This window comes from Pelophylax lessonae (assembly GCF_965119305.1).
Source record: "Pelophylax lessonae genome assembly, chromosome: 12".
NCBI lineage: Eukaryota > Metazoa > Chordata > Amphibia > Anura > Ranidae > Pelophylax > Pelophylax lessonae.
In genome coordinates this window covers 170,074,014-170,087,108 of record NC_138779.1, presented here as the reverse complement: position 1 = coordinate 170,087,108, position 13,095 = coordinate 170,074,014, and the positions used below count along the sequence as shown (strand labels likewise).

General features: G+C 42.9%; 1 protein-coding gene across 4 annotated transcripts in view; it reads right to left on the bottom strand.

The window, feature by feature from the left end:
* Window positions 1–13,095, bottom strand: part of PPFIA3 (PTPRF interacting protein alpha 3) — a 417,083-nt gene that overhangs the window by 29,941 nt on the left and 374,047 nt on the right. For all 4 annotated transcript variants that reach the window (XM_082273791.1, XM_082273792.1, XM_082273794.1 and 1 more), the window contains 3 exons: window positions 10,524–10,699; window positions 8,020–8,117; window positions 5,539–5,714 (listed from right to left, as the gene is read on the bottom strand). In XM_082273791.1, the coding sequence (XP_082129917.1) occupies window positions 5,539–5,714; window positions 8,020–8,117; window positions 10,524–10,699 (450 nt within the window). The remainder of the gene's footprint in view (window positions 1–5,538; window positions 5,715–8,019; window positions 8,118–10,523; window positions 10,700–13,095) is intronic.

Below are 13,095 nucleotides of genomic sequence, written 5' to 3'. Positions count from 1 at the left end.
GAAGGGGAACTGTGGTGCTGACATCAGAACTGGAAGATCCTAGCTGTGCTTCCTCTGTGTTTTCCTCCCTTGATAGGCCAGAGGCATCTAGCCAATCAAAACCATTATGGTTGTCAGGCATAGTAGCTACATCCAGTGCTTCTGTTGCAACCTACTAGGACTATTTGGCATCAGCATTAGCCAGCCTTGAGGGTAAAATTGCTGGCATGATTGCAGCATTTCAAGGAGGGAGGAAACATGGTAGATCCCCCTCATCTGAGCCACCCTCTGAGTCAGTTCATGATTGGGCAGAGGATGTTGAGGAAGTAGCTGTAAATGACCATGTAGAAGGTCAAGCTGAGGTTTTCATTTCTGGGGAGTCAGGATCTGAGAAGTCATACTCGGCCTCTCAATCCCAGAGATTGTTGATCTAGCCTCCTTTGAAATGGTCCGGTTTGGATACAAATTACCTCCCTTAGAGATGTCTTAAGTTTCTTTTTCCTCGCTAGGGTCATTGCGCCCTCCTCATAGTCCTCAGGTTTTTCCCTTACATCCGCTCTTAGAGCAGGTAATGTATGCCGATTGGGATCATCCTGATAGAATTTTTGTTCCTCCCAAAAGGTTTTCGCTATTGTATCCTATGGAGGAAAAATTCACGAGAAAATGGAGTATACCTACTGTGGATGCTGCCATTTCTTCAATTAAAAAAGGTTTACCTTGTCCTGTGGATAATGCCCAGGTTTTTAAAGATCCAGCTGATAAGAAGTTGGAATCTTTGCTAAAAGCCTCCTTTGCTGTTGCAGGGTCTGCGATATAACCAGCAGTAGCAGCTATGGGAGTTTGTCAGTCTTTAAAAGACCATATTAAGCGAGTTTCCAGGACAGTTCCTTCTCAAGGAGAGTCTGTGGAAGATTTGACAGTTTTACCTCGCACTTTATGTATTGCAGTGGATGCTCTTAAAGACTACATACAGCAAATGTCCCGGTTGACCCTTTTGACAGTGCATATGCGCAGAATCCTATGGCTAAAAAGCTGGTCTGCGGAAGTACCATGTAAAATGTTGCTGGCTGGCTTTCCCTTTCATGGAGAACAGCTATTTAGTGATGATCTGGATAAATATATCCAAAAGATTTCATGGGGGGGAAGAGTACGTTACTACCTGTTAAGAGGAAAAGCAAGCGTCCTCCTTTTAGGATACCCAGCACTCTGCTATTCCCAGGCAGTTGTGACAGCCTCAGCTGTCTGGATCCAGAACCATGCCTTCAGGGCAAGGGCAGAAGAAACCCTGGGCCCAAAGATCTACCAAGTCTACCTCTAAGCCTACCTTGTGAAGGGGTGCCCCCACTCAATCGGTTGGGTGGAAGGCTGCTTTGGTTCTCTAAGCCCTGGGTAGAAATAATCCAGGACAACTGGGTTATTTCCACTATCTCGCAGGGATACAAACTGGAATTTTGGGTTTTCCCGCATCCTCGGGTTGTAAAGTCAAACATACCTGCAGAAGATCCTCTAAAAAGATCTCTCGTTCTTTGGCTTCTCGACTCTGGACAATTTAAGGTCCCAAACAGTGATTACAGAGGTTTCTGGAGGATGAAAGATTCAGGGGTTTTTACTCAAACTTTTTTGTAGTCCCCAAGCCAAACGGAGATGTGAGACCTATTCTGGATCTCAAAGCTTTGAACTAGTTTATGAACATTCGTACTTTCCGTATGGAGTAAATTCGTTCAGTCATGGCTTACCTACAGGGAGAGGAATTTCTAGCATCCATGACATCAAGGATGCATACTTTCACGTGCCTATTTTTCAGGCCCATCAAAGGTTTTTACGCTTTTTAGTAGAAAAACATAATTTTCAGTTTATGGCCCTGCCCTTCGGGTTGGCCACGGCTGCAAGAGTGTTCACAAAGATCATAACTCCAGTATTGGCCACTCTAAGGTCTCAAGGGATATCAGGAATAGGATATCTAGATGATCTTTTGCTAATAGATCGATTGGCTTCGGCTCTAAGTCAAAATGTTTTCCAGACAGTACAGTTCTTAGAACGTCTGGGTTGGATACAGAACTTGGCAAAGTCACAATTACAGCCGGGCCAGCGTCTGGAATATTTGGGTCTCCCTGTGGACACGATACAAGCAAAGCTATTCTTGCCATCAAGAAAGGTCACAGACCTAAAGGATCTGGTTTGATGCATAAGAAGGCAAAGGTATGTCTTTGCATGAAGTTATTAGGGAAGATGGTGTCCTCATTCGGAGCAGTTCCTTATGCTCAATTCCATGCAAAATCCTTATAGAAACAACATTCTGTCAGCATGGACAAGAAAGGTCCAGTCCCTAGACTGGTGTATATCTCTGGTACCAAGAGTATGTCAGAGTCTAAATTGGTGGTTGTTAACCAGAAATTTGGAAAAAGGGAAATCCTTTTTTTCAAGTAGTCTTGAAAATAGTGACTACAGACGCCAGTCTCTCCGGTTGGGAAGCGGTTCTGGAGAAAGCCACTGTCCAGGAAAAGTGGTCTTGGGCAGAGAAAAGTCTTCCCATCAATGTCTTGGAAATCCGAGCAGTTTGTTGGGCTTTAAAATACTGGACGCCCAGACTTTGGGGTTAACCTGTCAGGGTACAATCCTACAACGCCACTGCTGTGGCTTATATCAACCATCACGGAGGCACCAAAAGTCAGTCAGCCCAGAAGGAGGTGGATATCATCCTATCCTGGGCAGAAAATTAGTTCAATGCCTATTAGCGGTTTTCATTCCAAGAATAGAAAACAGACCTCTGATCAAATCACTGAGAGGCTGTCTAAAGAGATTAGGGAGCTGGGCCAGTGCACCTCTGATCTAGAACAAAGGGTTGATGAGCTGGAGACACACCTCAGTAATCACGCTAAGGAACTCTAAGCACTTCAAGAGGAAAACCAGACCCTGCAAGCACAGTAAGAGGACTATGAAAACAGAGCCAGACGCTTGAACATGTCAGGATCATTGTAGTTAACCTCAAATCCACCATCACAGCCCTGTTCCAGGAACTCTCCCCCATCCATCCCAATTGAGCGTCTTGAGATAGATCGCATCCAGAGGGCCCTCACTCCACATAAACCAGAAGGCCCGCCACGTGACATAATCAACAAGCTCTACTACTATCGCACCAAGGAGCAGCTTCCCCAGTCAGCACGTCAGCGAGAAACTCTCTCGCTTCAAGGCTACAGCTACCAACTATTGTAGAAAAAGCACAGGCGCAAAACTAAGTGCAACATGAAGGGTTTTTTAAATAAAACACAAGTTGTTCTCAAGCCCCTTCTTGCTTGCCACAAGAGCAGCCTCCTGAGTGAACTGTGCATGGACTGTTTCTCATGGACATTTTCCCTTAGCTACACTTAGCCCCCGTTCACACTAAGGCGACCTGTGAGACGACCTGGTCGCCTCACAGGTTGCCGTAGGTCGCCTCCCATAGGGAAGCTGCGGACCCGTTCTAATAGGAGCGACACAAGTCGCTCCGACTTAGAAAAAGGGTCCGGAGCTTCTTTGGGGCGACCAGGAGGCGACCGCCATAGACTTCAATGTTATGAAGTCCGTGGCGGCCGCTCCGAGGTCGCGGCACGCTGCTCGCACCGCGACCTCAGAGGTCGCGGTGTGAAGTAGCGTCGCCCCTATGTGAACGGGGGCTTATGGACTCTTATTTATAGAGAATTGTCCTGTTTTTTGCTTATTATTACTAATATTTTTCTCCATGGAACCGGTGGGTCCCTAATTTGCCTTTGCGCCAGTTATACGATTTTTTCTGTTGTCTAGCTACCAACTATTCACTGACCTCTCCCAATCCACTATCTCTAAACGTAGGGTCTTTAAGTCGCACCTACAGGTCCTCCAACGCCACCAAATGACCTATACCTGGGGTTTCCCCTTCTCTGTTCGCTTCACTTATCAAGGGCGCAAGCACTTCTACAAGTTCTTAGAGAAAATACAAGACCTTCTTCAAGATCTACACCTAGCCTCTCCTCCCTTGACCTTGGCCTCGCAGAACCATCGCCGACGATCTGCCTGCAGCTCACCGCAGAAAGCAGCAACCTCGACTTTCACTGTTCCGAAACGCAGCAGATTTGTCTCCCCTCTTCAAGATCACTTGGACTCAATGGACTGAAAATGAAGCATATGCCACTTCTGGATCTACACTAGAACCCATTTGGGCAACTTAATCCATTTTGGTCCAGTTTTCTTATGCTGCACTTGTTACTTGAACTCAACCTGCCCTGACATAGGTCCCCAATTTGTATCTTTTTTAAACTTCACGAACCCAGACTTTTTTTTCAAGTTCGGCTGAACCCGCTGAACCTGGACATCCAGGTGTTCGCTCAACTGTACTTAGTACGTATTAGGTTAAAAATGTACTATACTTATGATTTACTGATGTTGTAACTCCTGTTATGTTAATTACACTTATGCAAAAAATATCTGTATTTCTACTCACTGTATGACAGCAATGTTCACATTGTCCCCCCTTTTCTTATTTCATGTATTGTGAAATATCAAATAAACACATTAAACCAGAAAAGGTCGGTTCAGATTTGTAAGACCGATTTTTTGCTTATGCTGCCAGAAAGGCCCAGGAAAGGGCAAGCAGTGTCTAAGTCTACGATTTTTCGTTGGATTTGCCAGGTTATTATCCAGGTGTATGATTTGAAAGGGAAGGTTCCACCTTTTTGGTACAGGCACACTCTACCAAGGGAGCAGGTGTCTCTTGGGCAATTCGCCATCAAGCTTGATGGCTCAGATTTGCAAAGCTGTGACTTGGTCATAGGTTCATACGTTCACTAGATTCTATTAAGTGGATGTTGGGACCCAGGATGTATCTGGCTGTAGTGTTCTGCAGGCAGCTATGTAGATCTTTTGTGGTTTGCTATGGGACGCCCCATGTAGTAATGAATATGGCTCTGTGTCCCGTGATTTACGATAAAGAAATATGGATTTTTTTTTCTACAGCTTACCTGCAAAATTAATTTCTAGGAGTACATCACGGGACACAGAGGTCCCTCCCCTCTTGTATGGGGTAAATATTGTTTGCTACGAAAATGAGGTACTTCCTGTATAGGAGGGGTTATATATGGGGGACTTCCTGTCTGATTGGTTGCCAGTGTCCATTCACCTGAAGGTGGCCTGTAACCCATGTAGTAAAGAATATGGCTCTGTGTCCCATGATGTACTCCAAGAAATGGATTTTACAGGTAAGCTGTAGAAAAAATCCACATATTTTAATGAAAGCTGCATATTTAAAATGATTAAAAAACGACTTTTGAAATCACATTAACATGTTAAAGCTTATAAAGGATGGTAATGATTGGGTTTACATACACTTTAATGCAGGCCCCCTGTAATGTGTATTGGTCAGCAATAATACTGTAAAGAACAAAACGGATGCTTTTTACTATGTATTGTATTTACTACCAGTTACCAAACATTCAGACTTAAATCTGGTCTGATTTTTTTCAGTGATGCTATAAAACCTCCATACATTTTTTATGAATGCTCTGCCTCAAACACATCAGTCAAAAGCGGCAAGTCCAATATACTAACCTGTGTGTTCTGCGTTGGGATCTGTAGCAGCAACCCTAGATCATTAAAGTCAAATGTGTCATCTAACGCAATAAGGGCTCCATGTACTCCACTCTCATGCAAATTATTAGCATATTCCTTCAGTCCTATAGACTGAACCCAGCACATTACCCGCTCGTTAGACCAGACCATGACATCTGCAGAAGAACACAGAAGAAAATATTACTGCAAATGGCTTTTCCTAATTTAAGGAATTCATACTATTTCCAGGACAGTGAATTACGAATAGCTTTACTGTCCTGGAAATAGTAGGTGTCACACAGTCACTCCCATAAGCCTTCTTATAAAGTTATTTTGCTTTGCATTAAATTTAATATACAGATACCCAATAATAACAGCTGCAAAAATAAAATATTATGCAACCAGCTGGAATGATAGCAATTCTTGACAGATCACAGCATTCTCCATAAAGTAAATGCTCAGATATTTGGGGTTCACTGATGGGCACTAATAGGCTGCACTGATGAGCACTGGTGAGGTGGCACTGATTGGAAGCATTGATTGGCAGCACAGTTGGGGCTGCGCTGACCATGAGGACACTGATGATCAGTGCCCTGATTATCAATGGAAATATCCCTTTTCACACTTGCAGGTTATCAGCTCTCTCCTCTCCTGTGACAACGTGAGGAAACAAATGCTGATAACTGGCAAGTGTGTTTACATCATGATCAGCTGTGATTGGACACAGCTGATCACTTGGTAAAGAGCCGTTGTGATTGGCTCTTTACCCTGATCTGTGATCAGCTGTGTCCAAAGGACAACAGACGCCCTGCTAGAACTGGACGACTGGCTGTAGTCATCATTTGACCATATTGTGTTTGGCAAATGGGTAAACTCGACATGAAGCATCAATTTTAAAGAGATGAGATGCTGACTCTTCATGTTTTCATAATGCAAATGGCACTGTGTGCTATCCATATTATCAACTGCATAGGAGTTTGAGGAGCATTAAAAATGCCCCTTAAACGCCTGCTTTCAATGCCAGTGTGAACTATGCCTAAAAATGTATTAAAGTGTATTTTTCCCAAAAATTTGTGTTTGAAAAACCGTTGCGCTAATATCATGTAACATACAAAATTGTAACACCCACCATTTTATTTTCTATGGCCCCTGCTTAAAAATATATGAAGTTTGGCGCTAAGTCGTTTTTTAGCAAAAAAATTTTGATTTTTATTTATTTTATGAGACATTATTTCATTTATGAGAGAAATGTCAGAATTGGCCTGGGGGTGTCAAGTAGTTACCGTATATACTTGAGTATAAGCCGACTTTTTCAGCACATTTTTTATGCTGAAAACGCCCCCCTCGGCTTATACTCGAGTGAGGGTCCCATTTACCTGTTCTCCCTGGGGCTGACCTAACGCCCGCGGCAGCCGGCACGACATGTACACTGCGCATGCACCGCCGCTGCTCGGGAAAGCCCGTACGGACTTGGCCAGACGGCGCATGCGCAATGATGCGTGGCCCTGGGCGGCGCCATTTTTAAATGTAAGGCGCCTTGGGGATTGGTAAGTAAGACTCCTGCGCAGCCTCTGCATATCCTGCACCATGCCCTCAGCCCTGAACCATGCCCTCAGCCCTTCATCTTTTGCACCATGCCCACAGCCCTGCATCTCCTGTACCATGCCCTCAGCCTTGCATCTTCTGCACCATGCACTCAGCCCTGCATCTCCTGCACCATGCCCTCAGCCCTGCATAATGCCATCAGCCCGGCATCTCCTGCATAATGCCCTCAGCCCTGCATCTCCTGCACCATGCCTGCAGCCCTGCATCTCCTGCACCATGCCCGCAGCCTCTGCATCTCCTGAACCATGCCCGCAGCCCCTGCATCTCCTGCACCATGCCCTCAGCCCTGCATCTCCTGCATTATGCCCTCAGCCCTGCATCTCCTGCATAATGCCCTCAGCCCTGCATAATGCCCTCAGCCCTGCATCTCCTGCACCATGCCTGCATCTCCTGCACCATGCCCGCAGCCCCTGCATTTCCTGCACCATGGCCGCAGCCCCTGCATCTCCCGCACCATGCCTGCAGCCCTGCATCTCCTGCACCATGCCCGCACCCGCTGCATCTCCTGCCCCATGCCTGCAGCCCCTGCATCTCCTGCACCATGCCCGCAGCCTCTGCATCTCTTGCACCATGCCCGCAGCTTCTTCCTCTCCTGTACCATGCCCGCGGCCTCTGGTATCTATTTTTATTTTTAAAATTTACCAGTAGCTGCTGCATTTCCCACCCTAGGCTTATACTCGAGTCAATACGTTTTCCCACTTTTTTGTGGTAAAATAAGTTGCCTCGGCTTATATTAGGGTCGGCTTATACTCGAGTATATATGGTAATTCCCTACAATCCTGTAGAGACAAGACAGGTACAAAGATCAAAAATCTAATAAAATACTGCAAAGCCTTTGATAAACAAGTGGTTAAGATCTTTTTGTGTTCCTCTTACCTTTAATTTGATTTTGGCTCTCCTCTCGCCTCCTCTCCAGATCCTTCCTGTCATAGTTCAGTCTTTTCAGGCACATTATACCATAATGAAGGCTAACCCTAAACACCAACAGCAGAGTTAAAAGTGTAAAGTGTACATCAAGGAATGTTACAGATTTAGTAAAACTGTACTTAGTCAATTATTTTCTAATGGGATAAATATTAAGGCTGTCCAGGAAGTAATCTTAGCATCTTTAAATCTCAAAATGATAGCACAAATTTGAATACAAAGTGATAATGTATGGCTACTCAACAGGGGGGATAAAGCTGCTGAACAATTTTTCCCAAAAAGAAGCTAAAGGCTGATACATTAAAGTGATATTAAAAGTTCTTTTTTCTTTTCTTTTTTTTTTTATAATTTACATGTTGCACAGAGCAGCCCTGATCCTCTTCTTTTTGGGTCCCCTGCTGGTGCGTTGGCTTCTCTCCTTAACCACTTAAGCCCCAGAAGATTTTACCCCCTTCCTGACCAGGCCCTATTTTCCGATTCGGCACTGCGTGATTTTAACGGACAATTGCGCGGTCTTGTGACGCTGTACCTAAACAAATTTGACGTCCTTTTTTCCCCACAAACAGAGCTTTCTTTTGGTGGTATTTGATCACCTGTGCGATTTTTTGATCATGCGCTATAAACAAAAAAAGAGCGTCAATTTTGCAAAAATAACAATATTTTTCATATTTTTTTTTATATGAAATTCCCCCCCAAAAAATGTAAAAATCAAAATTTTTTAACATTTTTGGCCAATTTGTTTTCTGCTACATATGTTTGGTAAAAAAAAATCACAATAAGCGTATTATGATTGGTTTGCGCAAAAGTTATTGTTACTAAGGGAAAGATTTTTGACATTTTTGTTGTTTTTTTTTTTTAACGAGTAATGGCGGCGATCTGCAATTTTTTTTGCGGGACTGCGACATTGCGGCGGACAGATCGGACCCTTGACTGACATTTTTTACACTTTTGGGGGTACCAGTGACATTACTACAGTAATCAGTGCTATACATATGCACTGTTACTGTAAAAATGACACTGGGAGGGAAGGGGTTAACTTTATTGGGGAAGGAGAGGTTAAGTGTGTCCCTAGGGGCGTGTTTCTAACTGTGCAGGGATGTGGCTTTACATGTAACAGCACAGATCAACGGTCCTACATAGCAGGACCGTATGATCTGTGCTGTTACACAGGGAAGAATGACAGGCGGTTTTGTTTACATTAGCCGTCTGCCTTTCTCCCTTCACAGCGGACGATCGCGAGTGACCGGCGGACACTCGCACCGAGGTGTTCGTGAACGAGCCGGGGCGGGAGCGCGCCTCCGGCGGCGCGCGCTCGCCGCCGGCGGCGCGCGCTCGCCCCCTATTGGCTTACAGGCTAGTGACGTACCCATACGTCTCTTTGCCTGGCCGGGGCTGACCGCTGCAGTATATGTACTTGCGCCGGTCGGCAACTGGTTAACCAGTGCTCCCAATAGTAAGCCACTTGCTATGGGGGCACTGGTGCGTGTGTGTCCATAAGACACATATAGCTGTGGCTCAGACCGGCCCCCACTCTCTCCTTATTAGCTCACTGGCTGTGATTGACAGCAGTGGGAGCCAATGGCTCCTGTTACTGTGTATTAGCCAGTGAGGAGAGAGAGACCCAGGACACATCGCTGGATCAAGTGGGGGATCAAGTGAGTAATAGGAAGGCTGTGGGTGGAGCCAAAGTTTTTTTTACTTTCATGCATAGAATGCATGGAGTTAAAAAACCTTTCGCCTTTACAACCACTTTAAGAATATGTTGGCTGAATGGCTATTTATATCTAAAAGTTTTCTGATCCCTTAATAAATAATTGTCACTGTTGTCCTAAAAGTATGATACCATAATAATACAGACAAGAATCCCTGTCCCTGAAGGTTTTTTTTTTTTTTTAACAGAATGTTATATATGGATACGTCATTATGAAATAAATCTAGGCCCTATTTATAAGGCTGCATGAAAAAAAAAAAGTCTTTGTTGCCAAAAACAACAATACTCTGCTATTTTCACAGTTCAGTATAGGAAACTTTATCACTTGATAAAAAAAAATAATCTGTAGCAAGGAACATACGTTTTACATTAATAATTATGCTACCAAAATTAGTGTGTGTTGTAAATTGCTTCCAGCACTGTAGCTGTTTCTTCTTGCCGGAGGGTGCCATTTTACTGAAGCCCAAGGCCCCTGAGCAGTGGTAAATCTTTACCAACCTCAGCAGATTGGCCTATACGTTTTCGGCACACTGCCAAAAAATAGAGAGCAATTGTGCATGTGCAGAGCAGGATGAGACTGTGTGGTGTATTACCGGATTTTAAATCGTACAGGTACTTTTATTTACTATTTTTAAATCTTTACATAGCTATACCTGCAAAAGGGACAAGTATATTGTGATCTAGCAGGACCTAATTTTCTGAATAATGTTACACTCTAACAGGAGCAGGCTGGTATGGTACTGACCTGTGAAAACTATCTACCATTTTGAGTTGTCCTCGAAGCTCTTTTTTGTTCAAGTGGTCTAACATTCTGGCATCCACTAAGGACTCCATAAAGTAGCTGCGATACTGGGGTAATCCGAGACTAGGTAGCCAGTCATTACCCACCCATTCATGATTCATGTCACCGTATGCCAGGATCTGTTAAAAACAATTAAGATAAGTAATTGTAAGAGTAAGATAGGTAAGCTTCATTAACAAAATGAAAAATACTCCCTAAAATTTTAACCAGTTCAGCTCCAGAATTAAACAAATCTAGAACCATACCACCTTGTGTTCTGGCCACAGATAAACTAGAAAGGAAACTACCACAATCCCTTCAAAAAATGTAACATTTATTTATTACAGCAATATTAAAGAGACACGGCATCCCAACCCCTAAAAACAATTCAAATTATTTCACATCTAAATATGCCAAGCACACTTCCAGATCATTTTCAGTGAACCTGATTGTATGATTGCACACTACCCTTATAAAGCATTTCATAGTTACATACATATGCATGACGCTGATCTGTGAATACCCTTAATACGCTTTTGCAGCAACATATGGGTATGGACTTCCCAGGATCTAACTAGTTTTCCATTTTTTTTTCTTTTTTCTTATGCCAGCAGTTATTACACTTATATTAGTTTTGTATGTTGGCCCTATATTGGTTAGATGTTCATAGTTATGTTTGGAATATAGGTGGTTAGTACACAATCCAACCACATTTTGTGGTCAGTACTGGTAATATATATTTTCTGTATTGAATTAAAGCAGAGTTTCGGCTGAAAACACTTTTTTTTAAACTAAATATACCCCCTGAATACTAACAAATGGCCAATAACATTAACACTATGCTTAGATTACAGTACAGTACAGTATTTGTTGATAATTTATTACCTTTGAAATTGATTGCAGAGTGCGGCCATCTCCGGTGTGGGCATCTGAAGCCGCTGTGTCCCCCGCTGTGTCCCTCTTCCTGGTTTCTGGCTACCCAGGATGCCGATTGCAATCTCGCGTATGTGCTGTAGATTACGATTGGCAATCAGAGGAGCGGCCGGCCATGCCCATTGCCTCCTGGGATTGATGACACACATCTCCCAGGACGCAATGCGAAACCGGAAGTGACGTCCGGGGCCGCAGCCGCAGAAGGAGGAAGTTGGACAAACAAACAATCTTCTAAAATAAGGTAAGTAATCCAAAAAAAAAAAAAATTATAGCCCAATTCTTGTTTAAAAAATATTTCGTTAAGTTGTAAATGTGGGTGGAACTCCGCTTTAATGAGACATGTTTCACACAAGCAGTGCAACTCTTTTTTTTTTTGTAGGGGATTGTGGTGGTTTCCAAACCAGTTAAGCTATAGTACCATTTTCACATTTCAGATTTATTATTCCAACAATATATATCTTTGTTATTGCTTACAATACATACATATACTTACTGTATATTCAATTATTTAAAAGGAAAAAAAGCTTTCTTTCGTTGGCATTGACTTTCCAAAGTTATTTAATTTGATATAAATCTTAAAGTAAAAAAAAAAGAAAAAATAAATTTTGTTCTACTACTATCAGTGATAGATTTCAATAGATCAGGAACAATATATAAACTATGTCTGTTGTTTTTTTTAACAATTTGCTGACCAGGCCTTTTCTGAAATGTCTTGTTTACAAGTTTAAATTAGTATTTTTTTGCTAGAAAATTACTTAGAACCCCAAACATTTTTTTTTTTTTTTTTTTAGCAGAGAACCTACAGAATAAAATGGCAATTGTTGCAATATTTTATGTCACACTGTATTTGTGCAGCGTTTTTTCAAACGCAATTTCTTGGAGAAAATACACTTTAATTAATTAAAAAAAAAAACACATTAGTTAACCCAATTCTTGTACATTTGGAAAGATAGTTACATAGTTACATAGTTAGTGAGGTTGAAAAAAGACATCAGTCCATCCAGTTCAACCTATGATGTATGTGTGTGTGTGTGTGTTTGCTGTTAACCATACATTGTATACCCCTGTATGTTGTGGTCTTTAAGGTGCCCATCTAATAGTTTTTTGAAACTATGGATGCTCCCTGCTAATACGACTGCTTGTGGAAGAGAATTCCACATCCTTACTGCTCTGACAGTAAAGAACCCGCTACATACTTTAAGGTTAAACCGCCTTTCCTCTAGTTTTAGTGAGTGGCCACATGTCTTATTGTATTTCCTTTCTCTGAATAGGTTTTTCCATATGCTAGGGTCGCCAGTACAGTATTTGTACATTGATATCATATCCCCCCTCAATCGTCTCTTCTCCAGAGAGAATAGGTTCAGTGCTTGTAGTCTTTCCTCATAGCTGATGTCCTCCATTCCCCTAATTATTTTTGTTGCCCTTCTCTGGACTCTCTCCAGTTCCAGCACATCCTTCCTGAGGACCGGTGCCCAGAACTGGACAGCATACTCCAGATGTGGCCGGACCAGAGTCTTGTAGAGTGGGAGAATAATCTCTTTATTTCTGGAGTGAATCCCCTTTTTTATACATCCCAGTATTCTGTTGGCTTTGCTTGCAGCGG